This window comes from Thalassophryne amazonica, chromosome 1, assembly GCF_902500255.1.
Source record: "Thalassophryne amazonica chromosome 1, fThaAma1.1, whole genome shotgun sequence".
Taxonomy (NCBI): Eukaryota; Metazoa; Chordata; class Actinopteri; order Batrachoidiformes; family Batrachoididae; genus Thalassophryne; species Thalassophryne amazonica.
This window is the reverse complement of record NC_047103.1, coordinates 60,884,436-60,908,015: the sequence shown is the minus strand read 5'-3', so window position 1 is coordinate 60,908,015 and position 23,580 is coordinate 60,884,436. Positions and strand designations below refer to the sequence as shown.

Genomic DNA, 23,580 nt, shown 5'->3' with positions numbered 1-23,580 from the left:
TTAGGTGTGGGAAAAATTTCTAACTTAGGTATTATTTCCATTTCCTGCATTTTAACATAGAATTTTTGGTAAAAAAAAAAAAAAAAAAAAAAAATATGATTTCAACAGAATAAACTATTTAAAGACAGAAAGAGGGTATTGTGGAGGGCATGCTGCCCCCTCCCCCACACAACACCTTTCCATCTGGATTCACCTTTGGTTTGCAGTCTCTGAGCAAGCATGATCAAGAATGTGTATTTATGTGGAAAGCGCAACCTGAGAGAGGTAACAAGGCTTTGTCAGTCCATTTTTCATCAGGCCATCCTCAGAAAGATTTTTTTTTGGGGGGGGGGGGGCTTTAGTGTGTGTTTCTAATGCATCGCAGGTCTGCAGCTGTGTTTTAGTTAAACCACAGCAAGGACACTCACAGAAACACTCAGAGCAGACTTTGAAAGAAAAGAAAAGTTTAAAAATATGTTTTGGAAATCTCTGCTCTTTGTTCGCTGGGTCATCACCGCGATGCTGTGAGGCACCTACACTCAAACACACTGCTCCCCCCCCGAGTGCAGACAACAGAGCGTGGAATGACCGGAAGCCTTTATATTGGTCATAAAATCCGGAAAGTTCAGTGGCAAACCGCAATGCAAACATATTTCTGAGGAAATTTCACACCTCTGAATGTTATACATCTGTAAATTTGTCAAATCAAAAGCAAAAAAAAAAAAATACAATGCTGTAGAAGCATCAACCTTCAGTGATGCGATATTCTAAAGTTGGAAGGTAAGCAGACATGCGCCGTTTTTGAGAATAAACTGATTATACACTTTCAGTAACAAGTTTTAACTTTTAAAAATAACTGACATTCTTTATTACCAATAATTATTCAAATATTACATATCAAGAAATAAAAGTTTTCATAGAACTGCTGAGTGGATCTTTGTCATTTGACTGGTGCTTTGTATGTCACGTGACATGGATTATTCCTCCCATTTGTGTTGCGTTGCACTGAGCGTGCAAATTTGGTTCCATGTTTTGTACCATTGCACACAGCGACCACCGCCCACTAGTGGGGGCAGCGTTTAGCTAAACATGGCGGAGTTTACTTTGCTGATAGACGACAATCTGAAGGAGCTAATTGACTGTGCCAATTCTTCTAACACAAAAAACAAATCCACTACGCTGTAAACTGTCTGGAGGCATGAAGAGCTGTTAGGATGAAGAGGATGAAGTTAGGATGAAAAGTTGGACAAATTTCTGACACTTTTTTTTGCTGGAATGAAGAAAGCAGACAGCAGTCTGTACACAAAATCAATGCACGGCATCGCGGACTGCAGTGGCTCAAAAAGATTATTCTCAGTAAGGTGGTCCACAAGCTGCTGTGAAACCACTTTTCCCAGAATATTAGAGCAAAATGATAGATTTGATATTGGCCTATAATTTTTTTCAGTACACTAGGGTCAATATTAGATTTCTTAAGTAGTGGTTTAATCACTTTCACCATGTTGTCTTGCTGTCCATGAATGTGTTGCCACCATGTTGAACAAGAACTTTGAATTGTCCTTGTTTTTGTTGATAAAATCAGAGTAATAGGCCCGCTTTGTAGCCACTAATGCATGCTTATAGTCTAGAATAGCAGCGCACCATGCTAGGTGGAATGCTTCCAGTTTTTAACAAAGGCATTTTCTTTCTAGACCTCTAGCCTTATGCTTGAGACCACGTAAGTAATCACTGAACCACGGCGACTGTGTTTTGGGGGGGCATAGTTTTAATATAGGTGGAACAATCATGTTGAGTGTGGTTTTCGGCGCTGAGATTAAACTGCACACAAGACTGTTCACTGAATGGTCATTTTCTGAAAGTGACGCTAAGATATCAGGGACCCTGGCTCCAAGTTCAGTTGTAGTTGAATAGTTGTTGTGACATTTCATGTCCCCAACGGCAGTAGCTGAGTGGTGAATCTTCATGTGTGCACAGCACGCTGTTTTCACCAGCGGCAATAAACCAGCTATTTATTGCCGCTGTTTATGGCCACAGTTGTAGAACATGTCCAGCTCTAAAATAAGTCTGCACACACGCTTCACGCACAAGATCACATCCAGAGAATAATGTCCGTCAGCAGCGCTGCCTTCAGCTCAAGTTCTGTCACGACTGTGGCATGTTATCTCAGGAAAATAATGTATTTTGCCTTTTTCCCAATGCAAAAAATACATAGTGTCCAGGCAGTCTTTAAAAACAGTGTGGTGGAGACAAGTCCATGCCCATCATATTCACAGCAGCAGTAAACCAGCATCCTGTGACACAAACAGCAGCGTCACAACACTTTAGATTCCAAAGTTCGACAGACTCAGAAAAAGTTAAGAGTTTTGGGGTGAAGTGTGTCATCTCCTCTGTAAATCTGAGCCATCACTTTCAAATAAATGCGCAGAAGCTTCGTTATCGGACATAACCGCATTCGTCTGGCTCTGTCAGCCATCGGGATGGTCCTGTTTTCCTAATATGTAGTCACACGCCAAGAAATGCAGAGAATTGCCGAGTGAGACGTTTTCCGGAAATGCACCTATCAACTCGCTCAGGGAGAGCAATAAAAACATCAGAGACCACTAATTATTAGCACATGTGCACAGAGAAACTTACAATCATGGGTACTTTGATGTTGTGTTGCTAAGTGGGATGTTAAAAACGTGCAACATGTCCTTTAATGATGTTATTGTTAACACTGTAATTTAATATACTTTTTTGTTTTGGTGGAACATTATTAAGTCCACCACGGACGCAATAAAATCATCTGCGCTTATTTATTTGTCTGTCTTTTAGCAGGATTATGTCAAAACTACAACACGGATTTTGATGAAATATTCACCACGGATAAATATTAGGGCAAGGAAGACTCTTAAATTTTGGAGGTGATCCGGATCCAGATTCTGGATCAAGTTACTTACTGTTAGCAGCTGAAATAAAGCAGCTGAGTTTGTTCAGTTGACTTGGTGTACCACCAGAGGGAGCCTGCGTACCACAGTTTGAGAACTGTGGCTCTGTACCACTTCATCATTAAGGTATATTCACCTTATTCTGAGCCCCCATGAGGCTTTGCGTGAATTATGGGTGAGTCTTCCTGTAAGAACCGGAACTGCTGTTTGTTTACATGTTAACTGTTCGCGCGAATCCACTTTCTACAAGGCTTAGAGACGTAAACAACAGCTGTCACAGCTCAAACGACACTACAATCCTGCTGTCTACAAATATAGAGGGGTGGAAGGACGACATGAAGAAGTGGCCTAAGATAACATATGTTAGCATTTTTAGCTACTTTCTTAGCTCTCACTTCGGATGGGGAGGCAATGAACAATCTGAAAAGCTCCGAGGCATATCAGGACCTGCACAGTAATAAGGTCGGTCCCGTTCTGCTAAAAGAGGTTTTGGAAGACAACTTATTTACTTTAAGACAGATGTAGAGGCCAGCAGAAGCCTTAAAATCCCACATCACGAGCCTGGATTTTAGTTTTAGCATCAGGTGAAATAAACAGCAGGATGTTCATGCATCTCAGGTCAGAGCAGATCTCCAGGTGGGTACATTTTGTAAATTATAATGTATGAACTAATGTCACAGAATAAATGATAAATGGACTGCATTTATATAGCGCTTTTCCATTTGCATCAAACGCTCAAAGTGCTTTACAATTATGCCTCACATTCACCGATTCACACAGACACACAGACACACACACACACACACACACACACACACACACACACACACACACACACACACACACACACACACACATAGATGTCAGGCTGCTGCCATGCAAGCAAGATCCTCTGGTCTAAAGCCCCAACGCTTAACCACTAGACCATCACCTCTTGCACCAACATGAGAATATATGTGAGCCTTCATTAAAATAAATTCTAAGCCATATTTTTACATCCCTTCAGGTCCAATTGACACTGATGTGCCTGCAGCTGGTTGTAGCTGGACACCTGCTTCCAACATTAGTGGATGAATTTGTTGCAAAGAAGGTTCTGCTCTGCCCCAAATATCTGAATCTCTTAAAAATACAGTCATCACTTAACAGGTGTGTGTTACAGACAACAAAAGAACACTGTATGAAGGAAAATAAAGGATGGAAATAAGACACTTTCAGTTGTTTATTTTTTTTTTTTTTTTATTGTTGCAAGGAAAAGTGTTTTCAATACATTTTAAATATATGTTCCAAATAAAAAAACAAACAAAAACATCTCTGTTCTGGACATGTCATATTTTCCACCACAAGCATCTGAAAAAATATGATTATTTCAGAGGGGGAAACAGCCACTAAATACTTTTAACTGTGTTATTTGCATAATGGTGACTGTATGACTCACTTCTTGAATCCAGGTTTTTTTTTTTTTTTTTGCTTTTTTAAGTGTCTCTGTGCAGTCAATTGCACAGGTTGTGTTAGGAACATGCTCTTTAAATGCTTTTGGCAATGTTGCTTTGATTGTTTCATGAGGCAATCACACAGTGAGATCCTTCATGTGTTCACACATAATGTCTACCCACTGTCCTGCTGACATTGACCTTGTGATATTTTAAATCGCTGTGCCAAATCAACCATGACAAAGTTTTGTCTTAGTTTCATCAAAGTCATTAGAATTTGGGCCACAACGGGGCATTGAAGGTGAAGTGTTTGAAATTCTGAGTGGAATCTCTGCATACAGACGGGAGTCTGTATCACTCTCTAAGATACAGTCAGCTGGTCAAAAAGGCAAGGTCCGTTGTTGACGCCAAGTTTGCCAACCTGGAGGAGGTGGTTGAGGACACAATGCTGGCAAAACTGCTGGCAATTAAGGACAATGCCTCCCATTTCCTCCATAAGACAGTGGACAATCTTAAGGAGCTTCAGCAACAGACTCATACATCCAAGCTGCTTAAGGGAACGGTACAGGAGATCGCTCCTTCCCAGTTCCATTTAATATATCTGCCTCTGCTAGACCTGTGATCTCTGAACTAGACTAAAAAGAATATACTATTTATCTGTTACACTCCATGTAACGATACCATGTAACAATACATACCTTATAACATCACTGCGCCTTAATGAACGCACACTCTTAAAATGTGACATCGGATCCACTGCACTTCTGTGTGTTTCTACCTCAGTTTTTCTTACTGTTTGCATTATTTTTATCTTTTTGAGGTACCTGGCTGCTATGACAACTGAAATTTCCCTTCAGGTATTAATAAAGCTAGCTTGCTAGCTATGTATCTATTATCTAGCTATGTATCTATCTATAGTGTAAAGTCATACCAACATTTAGATGTGTAATAGCTCAAGGGATCACATACGTTCAGTGATGAAAGTGAGCAAAGTTCTGCAAAGAAGTCAAGTTTAAAATCAATGAAAAATAAAAGTCAGAAAAATATGGCCAAATGTTTGATAAAATGTTAGTACTCATACCTCTTACTGATGGACTTACAACAAAAGACTAGTGGCCCAGGTCAGGTATTGTCATTCTGTAGCTCATGTCTATTCATCTCAAGGAAATATTGTCAAAACCTTACTGAAATCTTTCCACTGGCATCACTCATTGTCTTTTACACCAGAATGGTTGTGGATGTTGCACACATTATTGTATTTTGTATGCTATTGCTAAAATGCCATCCTCCTATGTTCTGTCATTGGTTTATCTAAAAAAAAAAATATATATATATATATATATATATATATATATATATATATATATATATATATATATATATATATATATATATATATATATATATATATATGTGCTTTGATCTGTTCATCAACAGGGCATACAGCTGATTTATCAGTACAACTTTTGAGGAAATCAATGCAGAAAAGCCACACTTAATAGCCACAGGAAGATGCCTGAAGCAGGGCGCATGTTTTTTACAGGGTGACTGAATGACGTGCACACACAGCTAAACTCCACTCAGAGTGATTTTACTGCAACTGCATCAAAATGAAAGCAGTTACCACTGTAAAAATAAGTCACCATGACACAAACTCACACTTATGTCATCTTTGTAATTAATCCACAGTTGACCTGTGTGAACTATGAAGGCAGGGCCATATGGATCATGGATCAGCTGTGATTCATTACACTACTATCGGAAACTGTGGACTGGTTGATATTTTCCAGGAAAATACATCAATCCACTTTAAAAAAAAAAAGGAAATTCGGGAATACCATGAAAACTTTCATCTCTCTACTTTCTTTTTTCCACTGTAAATGAACTGAACAGAAACAAATTTAATGCAGCTCACCCATCTTACAGGCCTCCTCATTCTGAGGAAACTTCAGGAGATCTCTGGCATACATTGGATTCCCAGAAGGATTAAACAGACAGCCATTCCTGAGGTGCGGCAGAGGTCTGCAAGCAGATCAGTTCCGTTAGTATCATGAAGACAAAATGAAACTTTATTCAAATTCTTTACTCACTAATGATATCTTCTCAAAACAACTGTGTACATCTTACTTCTTATTAATGTTCCAATTTGTATTTCTAAGCACCACAGAAGAATGTAATCACATTACTTTTTTAAATTGCAACTGGCATGGTTTGTTATGCTTTAGATCCAATAGAAAATAATACACTAAAATGCTAGAAATGGACAATTTGGCAACTTGCTAAGAATTCAAATTTCCCACGTTAATTCCACATTCCAACTTCCCATTCAAGTTGCAATGTGCATGCAACATCACTCCAGGAAGTCTTTGCTTTGCTCGACTTGAAAGCACAAACACAGGACATCTGAGATTGTTGTCATTCAGTGTCAAAATATGCCTTGTGGTGTGTTATGGCTGAGTGCTCAAATGGACCGTAGGCAGAATGTGAGCATTACACCGAATGTAGTAAAGCTATAAAATGGATATTTGTAGCACACATTTTTCCTGGGGATCGCTTCATGGAAGGCCGCATGCATTCTTTTGAAATGAAAACAAACATAAAATGTGGTAAGTCATTTTTATTTCTAACACACTTTTTTTAAAGTAGGTGTATTTTCCTGAGAGGGGAGAGAGTGCGAGAGAGAGAGAGAAACAATGATTGAGGACAGACTGGACACGCACACACACACACACACCTCTTACAGAAGCCCCTATGCCCTTCTACTGTCCCTTTTCTAACTGCATCTCCTGGGGCCCTGCATCCTGGACCCATTTCCATCATTCAGTGCACCCGGCCGTATGGCTCCTGACATGCCCGAGTGGTCCACATCATATGGGAAGGTTCTGTACTTTTGTCTTGGCCCAACACACCAGCCACAGGAGTGACTGGATATTTAGCTGTGATCTGGGTCTCTGTGTGTGGATGGTTGTCCGTCACAATTCGGTTTTGGGTGTTCTCATGGGGATCAAGACTCTGGTGTCCTAGATTAGGGTATGGATGCTCAATAACTAGGCAACAGACTGTTGCTGTCACTGCTTGTTCATGTGTGGTTGTTTGTCCTGGTATGTTGTGCTGCTGGGGTCCCGTCTCCTTGGTGTCTCACTTTTCATCACTTCACGGATATTGCTGTCACCACTTGTCTTTCGTTCTTATATGTCTTCATGTTGTTATGGTGGTCAGCCCTTCCTGAAAGAAGCTGTCTGTTGGCTTTGTTTAGGATGTTGTAGGCTGATCGGGAAGGGCGGATGGGGTCACACACGCACACCACGTTCACTCATGCACTACACTATCTGTCTTGCAAGAACAAATTGCATATATGTGTATTTATGTATATAAATGGTTTTGCTAGTGTGGCATTTACTATTACTATATATGCAGACAGGGGGGAAAATAAGTATAAGGGGCGGTTGAGGTGTTTTGGCCCTAATCCAGAAAAAGTAGGGTGTGGTTCTCCATCTTTTGCATTCTTAGACAGCAATGTTTCTCAAGAATATGTGAGTAGTTTTGACTCACTTGGAATCAATGTTGAGAAATGTTGGTTTCACAGAATCCAAAATATGAAGAATCACACTCTACTTTTTCTGGGTCAGGCTCCAACTTCTCAATCGCCCCTCGTACAACAAAGGCAGAAGACCTTAGAAATAATAATCATTAACCTTTACAGTGATTAAAGCAGACATTTTATTCAAATATATGTAGGGTGGGTATCGGCCTACCCCCTTCTTCACACAGAATTTTGCACACACTGTATTTAAGGAAGAAAGGTGGGACATCCCCATTTAAACCACAAAATAAAAACCCAGTGTGCCTATGGACTGGACCAATCCAGTATTACATTTATACTGGCAAAATCCTGAGAATTTATATACAATAAATATTTAATAAAAAAAATCAATTAGGCCATTGTAAATTGTGGGGAATTACATTCATGTCACCTGCATCCCAGTCAGTCTGTTTTTTGTTGTCTGCTTGGGATTCAATATTTGGCTTGAACCCAAGGTCTGATCACCAAATATCACTGCCACATTACTTTCCCCATTAGTGTTTGAAGTGTCTGTCTCATACGAGCTTTCAGACACGTACAAAATAAAATTTTCCTCTGAGCTGCTCATGGGGATTGCCATTGTTTTCTTGTACTGACGAGCCTGAGTCCACCACAGCAAGCCTGCTGATGTACCACTGACTTCATGATGAGATTTTGACACATTTCAGCTGCTTTTGACCTCACAAGACCAAACAGCATTGCTGCAGGGGTAACATTTTGTTGAAATAATGTCAGGATCACAATTTTTTTGTTCAGACAACAAAAAAACTATCACAAAATAATGTGAATCAGCAACAAATAAATGAAATAAATTCCGCTGCACTTTAAAACCTATTAAGTACAGCAGACCACTGCGCATTTTGTGATAGACCATAATTTTTGTTATATAAATTTCACTATGACACACAGAGGAAGTAGCATAGTAGGATGAGTTGGCCTACCAGTATGTAGTCCCGAGTTTGAATCAGAGTCATCCTACATGTCAGTGTCCTTGGCCAAGAGACTTCATCTGCTTTGTCCCTGACCACATGGCTTTAGCTGGGGATGTAAATGATGTTGAACTGCCATGACATCCAGGGGAAGTTGTAGACTATTAACTGCTTTACATTACAGAATCCAAGGATAAGCACCGGTGACAACGGTGGCTGGTCAGGGGTTTTATTTTATATAGGACTCACTTTCCTATTCCAATGCCAAAATTTTGAAATCTAACACTGTCAACCGCTAATGCAGTATTAGAATTCAAAGTTTTGGCATCCTAACAAAAACGTAAGTCCTATATAAAACCTGAGCAGAAGGTTCCTGATTCAAGGCCAACCCCTGCACATTCTCCATGTACTGTTGCATCAGGAAGGGTGTGCAGTGTAAAAACCTGTGCCAATTCAACATGCAGATCCACATATGATTAGCTGAGGTGACCCAGTGTGTGTGTGTGTGTGGGGGGGGGGGGGGGGGGGGGGGGGGGTGACCTGACTGTGTCAACTGTGTTTACTCTTTTTAAAAACATAATGACAACAAAACCTACTCGAATGACCCTGTTCAAACATTTACATACCCTTGTTCTTAATACCATGTATTGCCCCCTTTAACATCAATGACAGCTTGGAGTCTTTTGTGGTAGTTGTGGCCAAGGCTCTTTATTTTCTCTGACGGTAAAGCTACCCATTCTTCTTGGCAAAAAGCCTCCAGTCCCCGTAAATTCGTGGGCTATCTTGCATGAACTGCACGTTTGAGATCTCCCCAGAGTGGCTCAATGATACTGAGGTCAGGAGACTGAGATGGCCACTCCAGAACCTTCACTTTATTTTGCTGTAGCCAATGACAGGTCGACTTGGCCTTGCCATGTTGGAACATCCAAGTACATCCCATGCGCAGCTTCCAGGATGATGAGTGTAAATTTTCCTCCAGTATTTTCTGATAACATGCTGCATTCATCCTGCCATCAATTCTGACCAAGTTTCCTGTGCCTTTGTGCCTTATACATCCCCCAAAAATCTCTGTGCTTCACAGTAGGAAGGGTGTACCTTTCATCATAGGCGTTGGACTCCTCTCCAAATTTAACATTTATGGTTTTGGCCAAAAAGTTCAGTTTTGGTCTCATCACTCCAAATGACTGTTCTCTGTGCTGTTTGGTGTATCGCAAGTGTGATACTTTGTGGCATTTGCGTAATAATGGTGTTCTTCTGGTGACTCGGCCATGTAATCCATTTCTCTTCAAGTGTCTCCTTATTGTGCATCTTGAAACAGCCACACCACTTTTTTTCATAGAGTCCTGTATTTCAGCTTAAGTTATGTGTGGGTTTTTCTTTGTATCCTGAACAATTTTCCTGGCAGTTGAAATTTTTGTTGTGTGGTTTGGTTCCAACAGAATCCCTCATTTTCCACTTCTTAATTACAGTTTGAACACTGGTGATTGGCATCTTCAGTCTCTTGGATATTTTTTATATCCCTTTCCTGTTTTATACAGTTCCATTACCTTTTTCCTGCAGATTGTTTGACAATTCTTTTGCGTTCTTTATGACTCAGAAACGTCAGTGCAGCAATGGATGAAAGATGCAAGGGTCTGTCAGGAGCCCAGCAACGTATTGACCTTTTATACACACACTGATTACTAGCAAACAGCTCACATGTGAGGAAGGATACCTTTTGTAGCCATTCAAACCCATTTGTGTCAACTTGTGTGCATGTTATCAGACCAAAATCACCAGAGTATGTAAACTTTTGATCATTGGGCATTTTGATTATTGGAAAAATCCTTAAGCAGACCAGACTCAGTCAGTAGCCATCAGCTTTGGCAAAACTGCATTTGCCATGCTGGTAAATACAGCTTTGGCACAAGTGCTTGCTACATTCTGTTAACATTTTAAAGTATGTGCCAGTGATTCCAGAATGCAGACTCCAACTGATGAAACTGGCAGTGTCTAGATTTGTTAATTTGTAGATTTGTTATCTGGCAGTATCTAGATTTGTTGATTTATTAATGTCTATTACCAACCTATAACAAAGAGTTGTATCAAGTTTAACAAAATCCCTCCTAAAAGTGTGAGAGGAGTTGATTTCAGAATGCAGACACCCACTCATGAAACTGACAGAGTCTAGATTTGTTAATAAAGGGCCATAACTCTGGAAAATGGGCCCAACTCGAACAATTTATGTGTTACTTGTACAAAATTTAACAAAATTCCTGCGAAAAGTGTGAGAGGAGTTGATTTTAGAATGCGCACACCCACTAATGAAACTGATGGAGTCTATATCTGTTAATCAAGGGCCTTAACTCTGGCTATATGGGCCCAACTTGAATGATATGTGTATTACCAACCTGCAGTGCATGCAGAAAGTATTCACAGTGCTTCACTTTTTCAAAAATTATTACATTACAGCCTTATTCCAAAATGGAGCAAATTCATTTTTTTCCTCAAAATTCTACTCACAACACCCCACAATTTATTAAAAAAAAAAAAACAACAAAAAAAAAAACTAAGAAATCACATGTACATAGTATTTACACCTTTTGCTCAATACTTTGTTGATGCGCCTTTGGCAGCAATTACAGCCTCAAGTCTTCTTGAATACGATGCCACAAACATGGTGCATCTATCTTTGGGCAGTTTTGCCCATACATCTTTGCAGCACCTCTCAAGCTTGATCAGGATGGATGGGGAGCGTCAGTGGTCATTTTCAGATCTCTCTAGAGATGTTCAATTGGATTCATGTCTGGGTTCTGGCTGGGCCACTCAAGGACATTCAGAGTTGTCCTGAAGCCACTCCTTTGATATCTTGGCTGTGCGCTGAGGGTCACTGTCCTGCTGAAAGATGAACCGTTGCCCCAGTCTGAGATCAAGAGCGCTCTGGAGCAGTTTTCATTCAGGATGTCTAAATGCTAAAAGGTTCAATCTTTGTCTCATCAGACCAGAGAATTTTGTTTCTCGTGGTCAGAGAGTGCTTCAGGTGCCTTTTGGCAAACTCTAGGTGGGCTGCCATGTGGCTTTTACTAAGGTGCGGCTTCCGTCTGGCCACTCTACCATAAGGCCTGATTGGTGGATTGCTGCAGAGATGGTTGTCCTTCTGGAAAGTTATCCTCTCTCCACAGAGGAATGCTGGAGCTCTGACAGAGTGACCATCGGGTTCTTGGTCACCTCCCTAACGAAGGACTTCTTCCGATCGTTCAGTTTAGATGGGAGGCCAGCCCCTGGAAGAGTCATGGTGGATCCGAACGTCTTCCATTTACGGATGATGGAGGCCACTGTGCTCATTGAGACCTTCAAAGCAGCAGAAATGTTTCTGTACCCTTCCTCAGATTTGTGCATCGAGACAATCCTGCCTCAGAGGACTACAGACAATTCCTTTGACTTCATGCTTAGTGTGCCCTCTGACATGCACGGTCAGCTGTGGGGCCTTATATGGAGACAGGTGTGTGCCTCCAATTAAGCTACAGAAACATGCCAAGGCTGATCAGTGGAAACAGGATGCATCTGAGCTAAATTTTGTGCTACATGGCAAAGGCTGTGAATACTTATTCACATGTGATTTCTGGCTGGGCCACTCAAGGACATTTTCAAAAATTTTGTAAAAACTTTTTTTCGCATTGTCATTATGGGATATTGTGTGAGGAAAAAAAATTAATTTCGTCCATTTTTTAATAACACTACAACATAAAAAATGTGGAAGAAGTGCAGCATTGTGATTACTTTCTGGATGCACTGTATAACAAGGATTCATAACTTTCACGAAATTCATGCTAAAATATGAGGAGTTGATTTCAGAATGCAGGCACCCACTCATGAAGCTGAGGGAGTCTAGATTTGGTAATCAAGGGACATAACTCTGCCAAAATTGGCACAACTGAAACAATATGATAATATGCGTATTACCAACTTATAACAAGGACTGGTACCAAGTTTCACAAAATTCCTCCTCCAAGTGTGAGAGAAGTTGATTTCTAAATGTTTGTGCCCTTTTTGGGATGAACGGAAATCACCACGACATAATCCCCCTTCAGGCCTAAATGTAGTTAACAGAGCTGAACAAAGTAAGCCCTTCAAACTGTAAGAATCAAACAGCCAAACAAAGCTTTTTGGCTTAAAAGTGGTTAATAAAGACAATGTACCTTTCAGCAGACACAAAGATGTTGTCAAGAGGCATAACTTGCTGCCTGCCCTGGGATTTATAGTAAATCTCCTCTGCTGCTGCTAATGTTTTGGTGATAATGCAATCCATGTCACCCATGAGATGCCATGAGATGACTCGTGCAGCATCCTCGTCCTCCACAAATGCCAAGTGTCCAACCTGCAGTTGAAAGGAAACTGGTCAAAAAAATTGGGTGAAAAACACTCTTAGATACTCTGTCAAGGAGGGTATGTTTTCAGACAATCTCTTTACTACACTTATGACTGACTGGAGCTTTGCCTGAAAATCATGTTAAATCAGTTTCAGTAAGAACCTTTCTAGATTTGTCAGCTGTAGACAAACCAACATAATGTGTATTCTACTTTTTTGGCTTAAGAATACTCCACCTTTGTTATTACATTACCATTCCTAATGTATCTTTGTGCCCTTTGAAAGGATCAGGGAGGGTGCAGACTCTTCTGGGTAAACGCATGACCTTTGCGACTTCAGCAGTCTTCTCTCTTGCAAGTTTGTCAATACCAGTGATCTAAATTAATTACAAGTATGCAATTGTCAGTTACATCCTCCATCTGTCTTGCTCACAGACCTACACACACATACGAGGTCTGTTGGAAAAGTATCCGACCTTATTATTTTTTTCAAAAACCATATGGATTTGAATCACGTGTGATTGCGTCAGCCAAGCTTGAACCCTCGTGCGCATGCTTGAGTTTTTTCATGCTTGTCGGTTGCGTCATTCACCTGTGAGCAGGCTTTGAGTGAGGTGTGGTCTACCCCTCTCGTCTATTTTTTATTGCGAATAAATGTCTGAACGATTTGGATCTTTGCTGCATCAATTTTTTTCTAGAAACTGTAAGAGACCTCCAGGTGGACACCGTTCGAAAAATTAATATGGCTTTCAGGGACGATTTTATGGGGATTAAACAGATTACGGGGTGTTACTGCCCCTTTAAGGACAGCCCACAACTGCTGAGAGCGCAGCACGCTCCCAGCGCCGATGGACAGGCTGAAACCCCGCACAAACAACCAGATCATTTCCAACGTGAAAGCTTTGTTGATCCGGGACCTCATCTGACTTTCACAAAAAGGCAGAAGATGTGGACATCAGCACTTTTCCGGCACATTCCACCGTTACAGGTGTTTTTTTTCATGGAAAAAGAAGCCGAGGGACGCGCCACGGAGCTGTTCATTACACGGGACAAAACCACCTTGGTGTTGGTCTCACAGGACGGCTTAAAGGTGGATTTCAGATGGATTCCGTTTGCTTTCCAGTCGTGTGAATATCCGATTGTGATTGTGCATGAGCTGAACATGCCAGAACATGTCCTGTAAGGCTTCATCACGGCGTTTCTTTTCGCCATGCAGCTCCGCCGCGACGCCTTTTTGTGAAAGTCAGACGAGATCCCGGATCAACAAAGCTTTCACGTTGGAAATGATCTGGTTGTTTGTGCGGGGTGTCAGCGTGTCCATCGGCGCTGGGAGCGCGCTGTGCTCTCAGCAGTTGTGGGCCGTCCTTAAAGGGGCAGTAACACCCCGTAATTTGTTTAATCCCCATAAAATCGTCCCTGAAAGCCATATTAATTTTTCGAACAGTGTCCACCTGGAGTTCTCTTACAGTTTCTGAAAAAAAACTGATGCAGCAAAGATCCAAATCGTTCAGACATTTATTCACAATAAAAAAATAGATGAGAGGGGTAGACCACACCTCACTCAAAGCCTGCTCACAGGCGAATGAAGCAACCGACAGGCATGAAAAAACTCACGCATGCGCACGAGAGTTCAAGCTTGGCTGACGCAATCACACGTGATTCAAATCCATATGGTTTTTGAAAAAAAATAAGGTTGGATACTTTTCTAACAGACCTCGTGTGTGTATATATATATATATATATATATATATATATATACACACACACACACACACTGAACAAAAATAGAAATGAAACACTTATTTTTGCTCCTATTTTTCATAAGCTGAACTCAAAAGCATTTTCTATATACTCAAAATACCTATTTCTCTCAAATATTGCTCACAAATCTGTCTAAAATCTGTGTTAAAGAGCACTTCTGCTTTGCTGAGATAATCCATCCCACCTCACAGGTGTGGCATATCAAGATGCTGATTAGACAGCATGATTATTGCACAGGTGTGCCTTCGGACTTGTGTTGATGCAGATACATCAGGGCGTGATACATAAACAGGCATGCCTATCTCGGCTTTCAGTGCTTACCAGTCAATGAGTATAAGAGAAACTGTGGAGAGCTGGGCATGTCCCAACTTGTCCTCTAATACTCCGAAACGGAGGTGTTCCTTTGTCTCGCTTCCATCAGCGAATCGGTCGTGACGCGCGAAGCCTCCGCGCGGCTTTCCATGACAAAATCTCTTGTTAAAAGTGAAATCTGCCGGAAAATGGCTGATGTCCAGCTCTTGTGATAACCAGAGAAATTGCGCACGACGGTCCCGGCTCCACACAGCGATCCGTTTAGAAATGATGTGGTGGTTTCTGCCTCTCGATGGCGGCTCGGAGCGCGGCGCGCCGTGCACCATTGTGGGCCGTCCTTAAAGCTGTAGTAACAATCCTTATTCTCTGTGAAGCCTGTAAAATTTTCACCGAAAGCCAGATAAATTTTTCGAATGGTTTCCAGCTGCCTGTCTCTAACAGTTTCTGAAAAAAGTCTGATGGAAAAAAAGCCCAAATCATTCCGCCATTTCCTCGCAATGAAACAATGGCGAGAGGGGTGGACCAGTGCTCACTCAAAGCCTGCCCACAGGCGAATGACACAACCGACAGGTGTGAAAAAACTCACACATGCGCACGAAGGTTCAAGCTTGGCTGACTTAAAAACATATGAATCAAATCCATATATTTTTTGCATAAAATAAAAAGGTTGGATACTTTTCTCACAGACCTCGTACATGTGGATTACATGTATGTATGTACATACATTTGGATTACTTGTAATCTGATTACTTTTGGATTACATTTCAAAGTAAAGTACATTTGGGTACATTTCAAAGTTTCAAAGGTATTTCTTCAGGTTCTTCTTCATCAGGCCTGTTGCCCCCACCACAACTGGGATGATATCGATGTCTTTCAATGACCATGTTGTTCGTAGGTCATTTTTCAGGTCTTGGTATTTCGAGATCTTTCACCTTTCCGCTCGATTCAGGCTGTAGTCACTGGGGACTGTCACATCGATGATTTTGGCTGTTTTCTCTTGCTTGTTCCAGATGACAATATCAGGTTTGATACTGTGTCTTCCTGCTGGGATCTCTTTGTCGTAGAAGACATTTACTTTTCCGTTGGATGAGACTGGTGCTGGCTCATGCTCCCAGACATGTTCTTTGACTTCCATCTCCACTTCCTTGCATACCTTCCAGTGGAGATATTGATAGATCTTGTTGTGTCTGGATGTATAATGTCCGTCTGCCATGAGGATCTGGCATGCTGAAGTTAGATGGTTTACACTCTCAACAGTTGTATGACAGAATCGGCATTTATCATTTTGCGAGAGCCCTGCCATTTTTTTGAAGCCATTTGTTAGAAGACCCTGATCTTGTGCTCCCATCAGAATTCTTTCTCCATCAAAACCAAGTTCTTTTTGCAATCCCCCAGGATAGATTTGTCTATCAGTAACTAGTCTTTAGCTCCTAATCTTCTTCTGGAACAACCTTTCTGTTCATTTTCCAGGTAGCCACCAGTGTCAAGATGTTCATAAATGGCATCAGTTATGATTCCTGTCAGCCATTTGTACGTTGTTGTTAGGCAGCAAATGGGTCTGTACTTGTTGGGAAGCTGTGTTTCCTTGGTCTTTGGAATTAGGCTTGTGTTCCCAGTCGTTAGCCAGTCTGGTGTGTCCTCTTCTCCATTCAATATTTTTGTGAAAGCCACAGCATAATGTTGGTGCAATGCTGTCATTCTTTTCAGCCAAAAATTTGGGATTTTGTTGATGCCAGGTGCCTTGAAGTTACTGTATTCACTCATTTTCTTTCTGATTTCCTCTTCAGTGATTACAATTGCTGGCATTTGCTGTTTGTCTTTGTTTTTCTGTTTTATTTTTTCAATTCACTCGGCCTCTTGGTGTTGTTTTAGGTCCTCAAAGAGTGGTCTCCAGAATTTTTCAATTTCTTCTCTCTCAGGTGGCTGTTGTACTTCTATTGTGTTATTTGCCAGCTTCCTGTATACTAGTCTGGGGTTTTTTGCAAATAGTTTATCTGTTTTGCTTGTATTTTCTTGTTTTTGTTCCTAATCTGTGCCGCAAAAGCTTTCACTAAGGCTTGATGTTCAGCCAGCCTCCCACCTAGCTGTTTATCTTCAACATTGTATTTTCTTTTAATGCGATTTACTTTTTAAGAAGATTCTTTTGTGGTTTTGGCTTCCCAAAAATGTGGCCATTTGGGAGATCTCTGCTCTTAGGCGGCTGATTTTTGTTGTAATTTCTTTTTCCATCGTGGCATGGTATTCTTTTTCTTAATTGTGGTTCTGTTTCTCTCCAAATCTTGTGGGGCTAATTTACTTTGTATGTACCATGCCACTCCATAATTTACGGAGTTTAACTCTGTCAATGTGGTTCCTTTTGGGGCCAATTTAGCCAGTCCTATGTTAACTTTTTGCAGGATAGTTTTGAATTTTTTTATTCTCCTTTAGTTTAGTCAGCTTTGGACGCTCTTTCATGTCCATTTTTCTTGTTTCTTCAATCTTATTTGCCAATTCCTCTTCTAGTTCCTGCTGTTCTGGGTTCTGTGTGCACCTGTATATTGTTTTGTAGATGAGCTGGTGAATGGCTCATTTTTTGGGGGGGGCAGTGATTGACTCATTTTTTCAGGGACCAGTGAATGGCTCGTTTTTTCGGGGAGCAGTGAATGGCTCGTTTTTTCGGTGGGCAGTGAACGGCTCATTTTTTCGGGTGAATGGCTCATTTTTTCGGTTGGCAGTGCCTGATTTCTTTTTTGTTGGGGTTGTGTTTGACACCTACTTTTTCTTTGGTGTGAGAGGCTGGCTTGGTCTGGTGCTTTTTGCTGGATGTATGTTTTTTGAGGACAGTCATTTCTTGGTGCTGCAATGGGTTGTGTCAGAGGGCAGATGCCGTCTCTGATCATTTGCCCAACCTCCTGTTGCATTGATTTTAATTCAGCATCCGAGAAATGTTTTTGTGCGATAAAGTTGTGTCTTTGTGTGGTGAGTCGCTCTCTTGGGATGTCTTTTTTACTTGGGCAGTGGTGGTGGAATATTCTTTGCCATTCTCCACATCTTTCTCTCTGGCTGTTGGTGTATTTTATTTTGGCATATTCCATTGCCCACAGCAGTACCCACTCCTCCTCCCTCTCCCACTGACTCCTTTCAAACTGAAGTTGTTTCCCTTTTTCCATCAACTGATGATCTTTTATCGCTTCTTTTTGGGCTTCTTCCTTTATTTTTTGTATTTCCTCTGCTGTCAGATATTTTGTGATTTGAGATGCGATCGATTGCAGTTTTGCAGTTGTGGTGGCTTCTTTCTTTCCTGATGGTACATGCGCTTCTTTTATGCGCTCCTCAAATACTGCCTTTGTCTTTCTGCCCCACTTCTCATGTCTTGAGTGTATGTGTAAACTGTTTTTGACTTAACTTTTTAGTGGATGGCTTGAGGTGGGTGGGTGAATACGGACGCAAAGCATCAGTGTGAGGGCAGTGCACCCACGGAGAGAGAGGGGGGGTTGATATGACAGCACTGGGAATTTTGAAAAATTAGATACTTCATACAAGATTCACGTCTGGTCGTACTTGATTGGCTGCACACCTGAATGAGTTAATCACACTGTGGCAGTGCAAGGAGAGATGGAACATGTGCAGGTTAAGTGGAACTTGAGGACGAGACTGAGAACCACTGCACTGCAGTGTGTAGGAACATTTCTTTTATATCGCACTGATGGATAATGATTTGGATTTAAACACAGTAATAAGTACGAAGGACTGTCACAACTGTTACACTATTTGAATCCACATCATTATACGAGGTCTGTTAGAAAAGTATCCGACCTTATTATTTTTTTCAAAAACCATATGGATTTGAATCACGTGTGATTACATCAGACATGCTTGAACCCTCAGAGACTGCTGCTTTGTTTGATAAAATGTTTTTCAAAAACTGTAAGGCACAACTGAGTGGACACCATTCAATAAATTCAGCTAGTTTCAGTAAAAATTTTAACGGCTGATGAGAGATTTTGGTCTGTACTGTCGCTTTAAGGACGGCCCACGGCGCCTGACGGCGATCTGCGCTTTGAGGCGGCAGCGTCTCGCCGTTTCAAGTTGAAAACTTCCACATTTCAGGCTCTGTTGACCCAGTAAGTCGTCAGAGAACAGAGAACTTTCAGAAGAAGTCGGCATGAGAGTTTATTCGGAATTCCATGTTAACGGACATTTTGTAATGAAAGAACGTGGGGCAGAGTCGCATGTCGGGCCGGACCGACCGCGGGGGGTCGCGACAGGAAAAACACCTCCGTTGGAAACCTTAACGGGCAAGTTGGAACATTCCCAAGCTGTTAAACAATTTCTCAGTTACTCACTTGTTGAAAGCCATCAAAAGCTGCCTGAATTTTACAAATGGTTTTCAACACGGAGGTGTTTTTCCTGTCGCGGTGCACACAGATTCGCCGAGTCGTCACGGAAACGACTCAGCGAATTTGCGCGCACGTCTTTCATTACAAAATGTTCTTAAACAGTAGAATGTCCGCATAAAGTCCTCATGCCGGCCTCTTCTGAATCTTCTCTGTTCTCTCACGACGTCCTGGGTGAATTGAGCCTTAAATTAGGATGTTTTCAGGTCGAAACAGGTCGAAACAGGCCGACAACGGCGCCTGGAAGCGCTGTGCGACGTCCTGCTCCGTGGGAAGTCCTTACAGCAACAAAAACACCCCATAATCTCTCATCAGCCATTAAACTTTTCACCGAAAACCAGCTAAATTTCTCGAATAGTGTCCACTCGGATATTCCTCACAGGTCCAGAAAAATTTTAATAAAGCAACGCGCGCCGTCTCGAGCAGCGTGTGAAACAAAGGAATCAGCCGAGAGGGCTGAACCACATCTCACTCAAGGCCTGCCCACAGGGAAATGACGTCACCGACACGCGTGAAAAAACTCACGCATGCGCATGAGGGTTCAAGCATGACTGGTGTAATCGCACATCATTCAAATCCATATAGTTAAAAAAAAAAAGTGTCGGTTTCTTATCTAATAGACCTCGTACATTCGTACAATATGAAATAAATGTAACCTGCAGTTCATGGTGTGCATTCTCTTTTGTTGTCTTTTACAATGTTGTAAAACAACTGCATTAACACCGCTGTTACACCTTGACAATTTAGCCAGCGTATGCTGAGCTTATTAAAAACACTGGCATATGTCTAATAAGTTCTGGGTAAGTTTTGTGTAACTTAAGAAAACATTGAAGCACGCTAATATACATCGCAATACAGTGAGTACGTCGAAAAATTTTGAGCATGCACAAAATTTTTTTTAAGTATGCCAGTGTATGGCTGACATGTCCCACATACGTGGTCATATGTTCTAAATAAGTTATGCAATTGTTGACATACGTTACTTGTAAGTTACTCATAAGTCAAATATGTTCATTGATGCTGTTCAGGCACTGACATTAAGCTTTTTAGTTTACTTGTCCTATAGAAAAGCTGGTTGTCCGGACAAGCGAGCGCCACAGGTGCGAGTCGCGTGAAGCGTGCCGAAGGCACGCGATACATATGCCAATGGTGCGTGTCACCTAGGGGTGTCTGGGGGCATGCTACTGTGGAAGTACTGAAATTACACTTTTTCACAAATTGCTTCTTTCCTGTGTGGGTGGTAAAATTGAATTTCCAAAAAATACATGTTATTACATATTGCATGCATAGCCTCTAGCCTTTTAATCCGTTAACCAAGACATAGCTCATAATGTTTCTCTCCTGTGATTGTTCATAATTGGGGAAAAAAAATTTAAATAATTGGTAAATGCCAATATGCATCTGCTTCTCTCCTGTGTGTTTTCTGAATTCATCACTGGTCAATGCATGATCATGTGCCAGTATGTTTTTTTTTTTTTGATAAAGCAAATCAAATTCTTTTATTTCAACATTTAAAAATGATGTACTGGTCCGCAATTGAAGGAAAATCCCGACAGACATGGCAGTATATTGTGTTGTCCTCTTCCTTGTGCCCCAGCCATGGATAATCCTGTGTCCAGCTACTCACAAACTTTCTCTCTCTTCCTTTCTCTTCATACCTCTTCTTTGAAGGTTCTACACTTGCAGGGGATGATGCTTTGCGCTTGACTGGTGTTTTCCCTGGTATCTGGGCCAGTTTCAGAGGTTTTAAAAAAGACATTCTGTTCAATATATTCTTCAAAAGGCGTGTTAATCAATGCGATGTTCATTATCTAATGTTTTCCGCCACAGCATCTTGCAAGATGCTACGAACGCACACTCCATACAGTGGTCTAGTGCACACATGTTACAGGGTTCTCCCCAGAAATGTTTAGTATAGCGGTGCTGTTGGCAATTATCGCCCAAGGCGGCATGTGTTGCGAGTCATTTTGACTGGTTTTAAATGCATTGAAAGCAAGAATAATAGAAAAAAAATGTACACTTATGTTGTAATATCAAAGTTCTTTTTTGTATTTTTCTGCCTATGTTAAGAAAATAAATGACATTAAAAAGTTTAAAAACGCATTAAAATTTGATGGACATAACATTTGCTCTCTTCTTTAAAAATGACACACTGTACTTGTGCACTGCAGAGTTTTTTCTGTCATGTTGACAGTTTAGCTTTTTTTTTTTCAACATTTTTGAGTGGAATTGCATACTTATTAAAAAAAAAAAAACAATATAACACCAAATTGTCTTGTCTGAACAAGAGCAAAATCTGGACTGATTTGATTGTCAAACAGCACAAACAGACTGGCTGTATTTAAAAATCTACCTGATAGCAGAGCAGAGTGTGACGGCGCTGTCAGAAAACTAATTGCACAGCGCCATTGTTCCACTGTCTGGGGAGAACCCTGTGATATCATGTTTTCCGATTGTCCGCTGCGTGGCGAGTGGCGGGAAAAACCAAAGACGCTTTATTGCAAAGTCTGAGACAATTTGTAAATGAGAAAACAACTTGTCCGGTCGGACAATGATTTAGAGCTATTGCTAGTCCGATCGCATTTTACACTTGTCCCGGACAAGCGTTAATGTCGATGGTAGCTGTCCATTGATTGGCTGCACAAATACTGCAGTCTTCATGCGAACATTTCAGACTGTTTCAAATATTAAAACTATTCACACACAGAGTAAATATTAAAGGATTATTAACTGAGCAAGCTAGGTTAATAATTCGTTCATTATTTGGCTATATATATATATATATATATATATATATATATATATATATATATATATATATATATGAACATGCAAACTTACAGTATTGCCCATATATGCTGCTGACGGTGTTGGGCTTCTTCGCATTGTTCGCTTCCACTAACTTAACAGATGGTTCGGTCGTTAGCTGGTAAGCTTTCAATCTGTGAGGGACAGCATACACGTGCTCAATGGCATGCTTGCTCGTATTAATGTGTTCCTCCTACCAAACAAAAGGGTTCTCCTCGCAGAGGAAATGCAAACCAAGCCAGTCTTAACTGTTCCAACCTATATCATACCCATACCATGCAGTACTGATCCGGAGCTCCGCTCGGTTGGAAAGGGGGCTGTTGGCATATTCTGGCAAAACTGTCAAGGTGTGACAGCTGCATAACGTATTCGACGTGTCCAGCTTATTTGCAGCATTTTTCATACTTCGGCATACGCTGGCTAAATCGTCAAGGTGACAGGGCTCCAAGCCACTGGTTCATGTCCAAGTCTCACAAGTATACCATAACTATACTTTGAACTTCATTTTCTCGCAAAGACATTGGCATCACCAAACATCTCTGTCTAGTGACCTCATGACTCCATAAGCTCTTCCCAGGCATTTGTCAACCTACGACAACCTGAGATTATAATGCGATTAAGTGTGCAATCTTAATACTTATATACGCACATAAAAACACTTTCACACACACTTTGATTTCCCCACATGCAAGGAATTGACATCTTACAGAGGCAGACTGTGGGATGTTCACGTTCCTTTTGTTAAGCTCAGTTCTGAGGACAACCTCTTTGTTCTTTGCATCATCGTGTTGGCCTGGTGTGAAGGAAAACAATTAGATAATTTTAAACAAAATGCCATGTTAACATACAGTATATACATGAAAAAGGGCAAAACACTGCACAGAGTAAGTATGCATAGATACACAATGTCGGATTGTCCATTTAATAAAAGGAGATGATGTCCTACTGGTCAACAATTTAAGAAGGTCACTTGATGCAGAAAACATGTCTTGGTAAATTTTTGACAGCAAGCTGTGAGCTCATCTTTCTTCTTAGACAGTTCCAGCATTTTTTTGTTGTTTTTCGGCATCTAAAAGGGAAGGCCAAAAAAAAGTCATATGCCAAGCTTCAAATAGTGGGACACAACCC

The 23,580-nt window shown here is 41.0% G+C and overlaps 1 protein-coding gene across 1 annotated transcript in view; it reads right to left on the bottom strand.

Moving 5' to 3' along the window:
- Window positions 1–23,580, bottom strand: part of smchd1 (structural maintenance of chromosomes flexible hinge domain containing 1) — a 130,935-nt gene that overhangs the window by 1,468 nt on the left and 105,887 nt on the right. Inside the window, 6 exon segments of the mRNA XM_034165707.1 lie at window positions 6,252–6,358; window positions 13,027–13,205; window positions 13,450–13,572; window positions 23,160–23,245; window positions 23,399–23,444; window positions 23,490–23,521. Coding sequence (XP_034021598.1) covers window positions 6,252–6,358; window positions 13,027–13,205; window positions 13,450–13,572; window positions 23,160–23,245; window positions 23,399–23,444; window positions 23,490–23,521 — 573 coding nt within the window.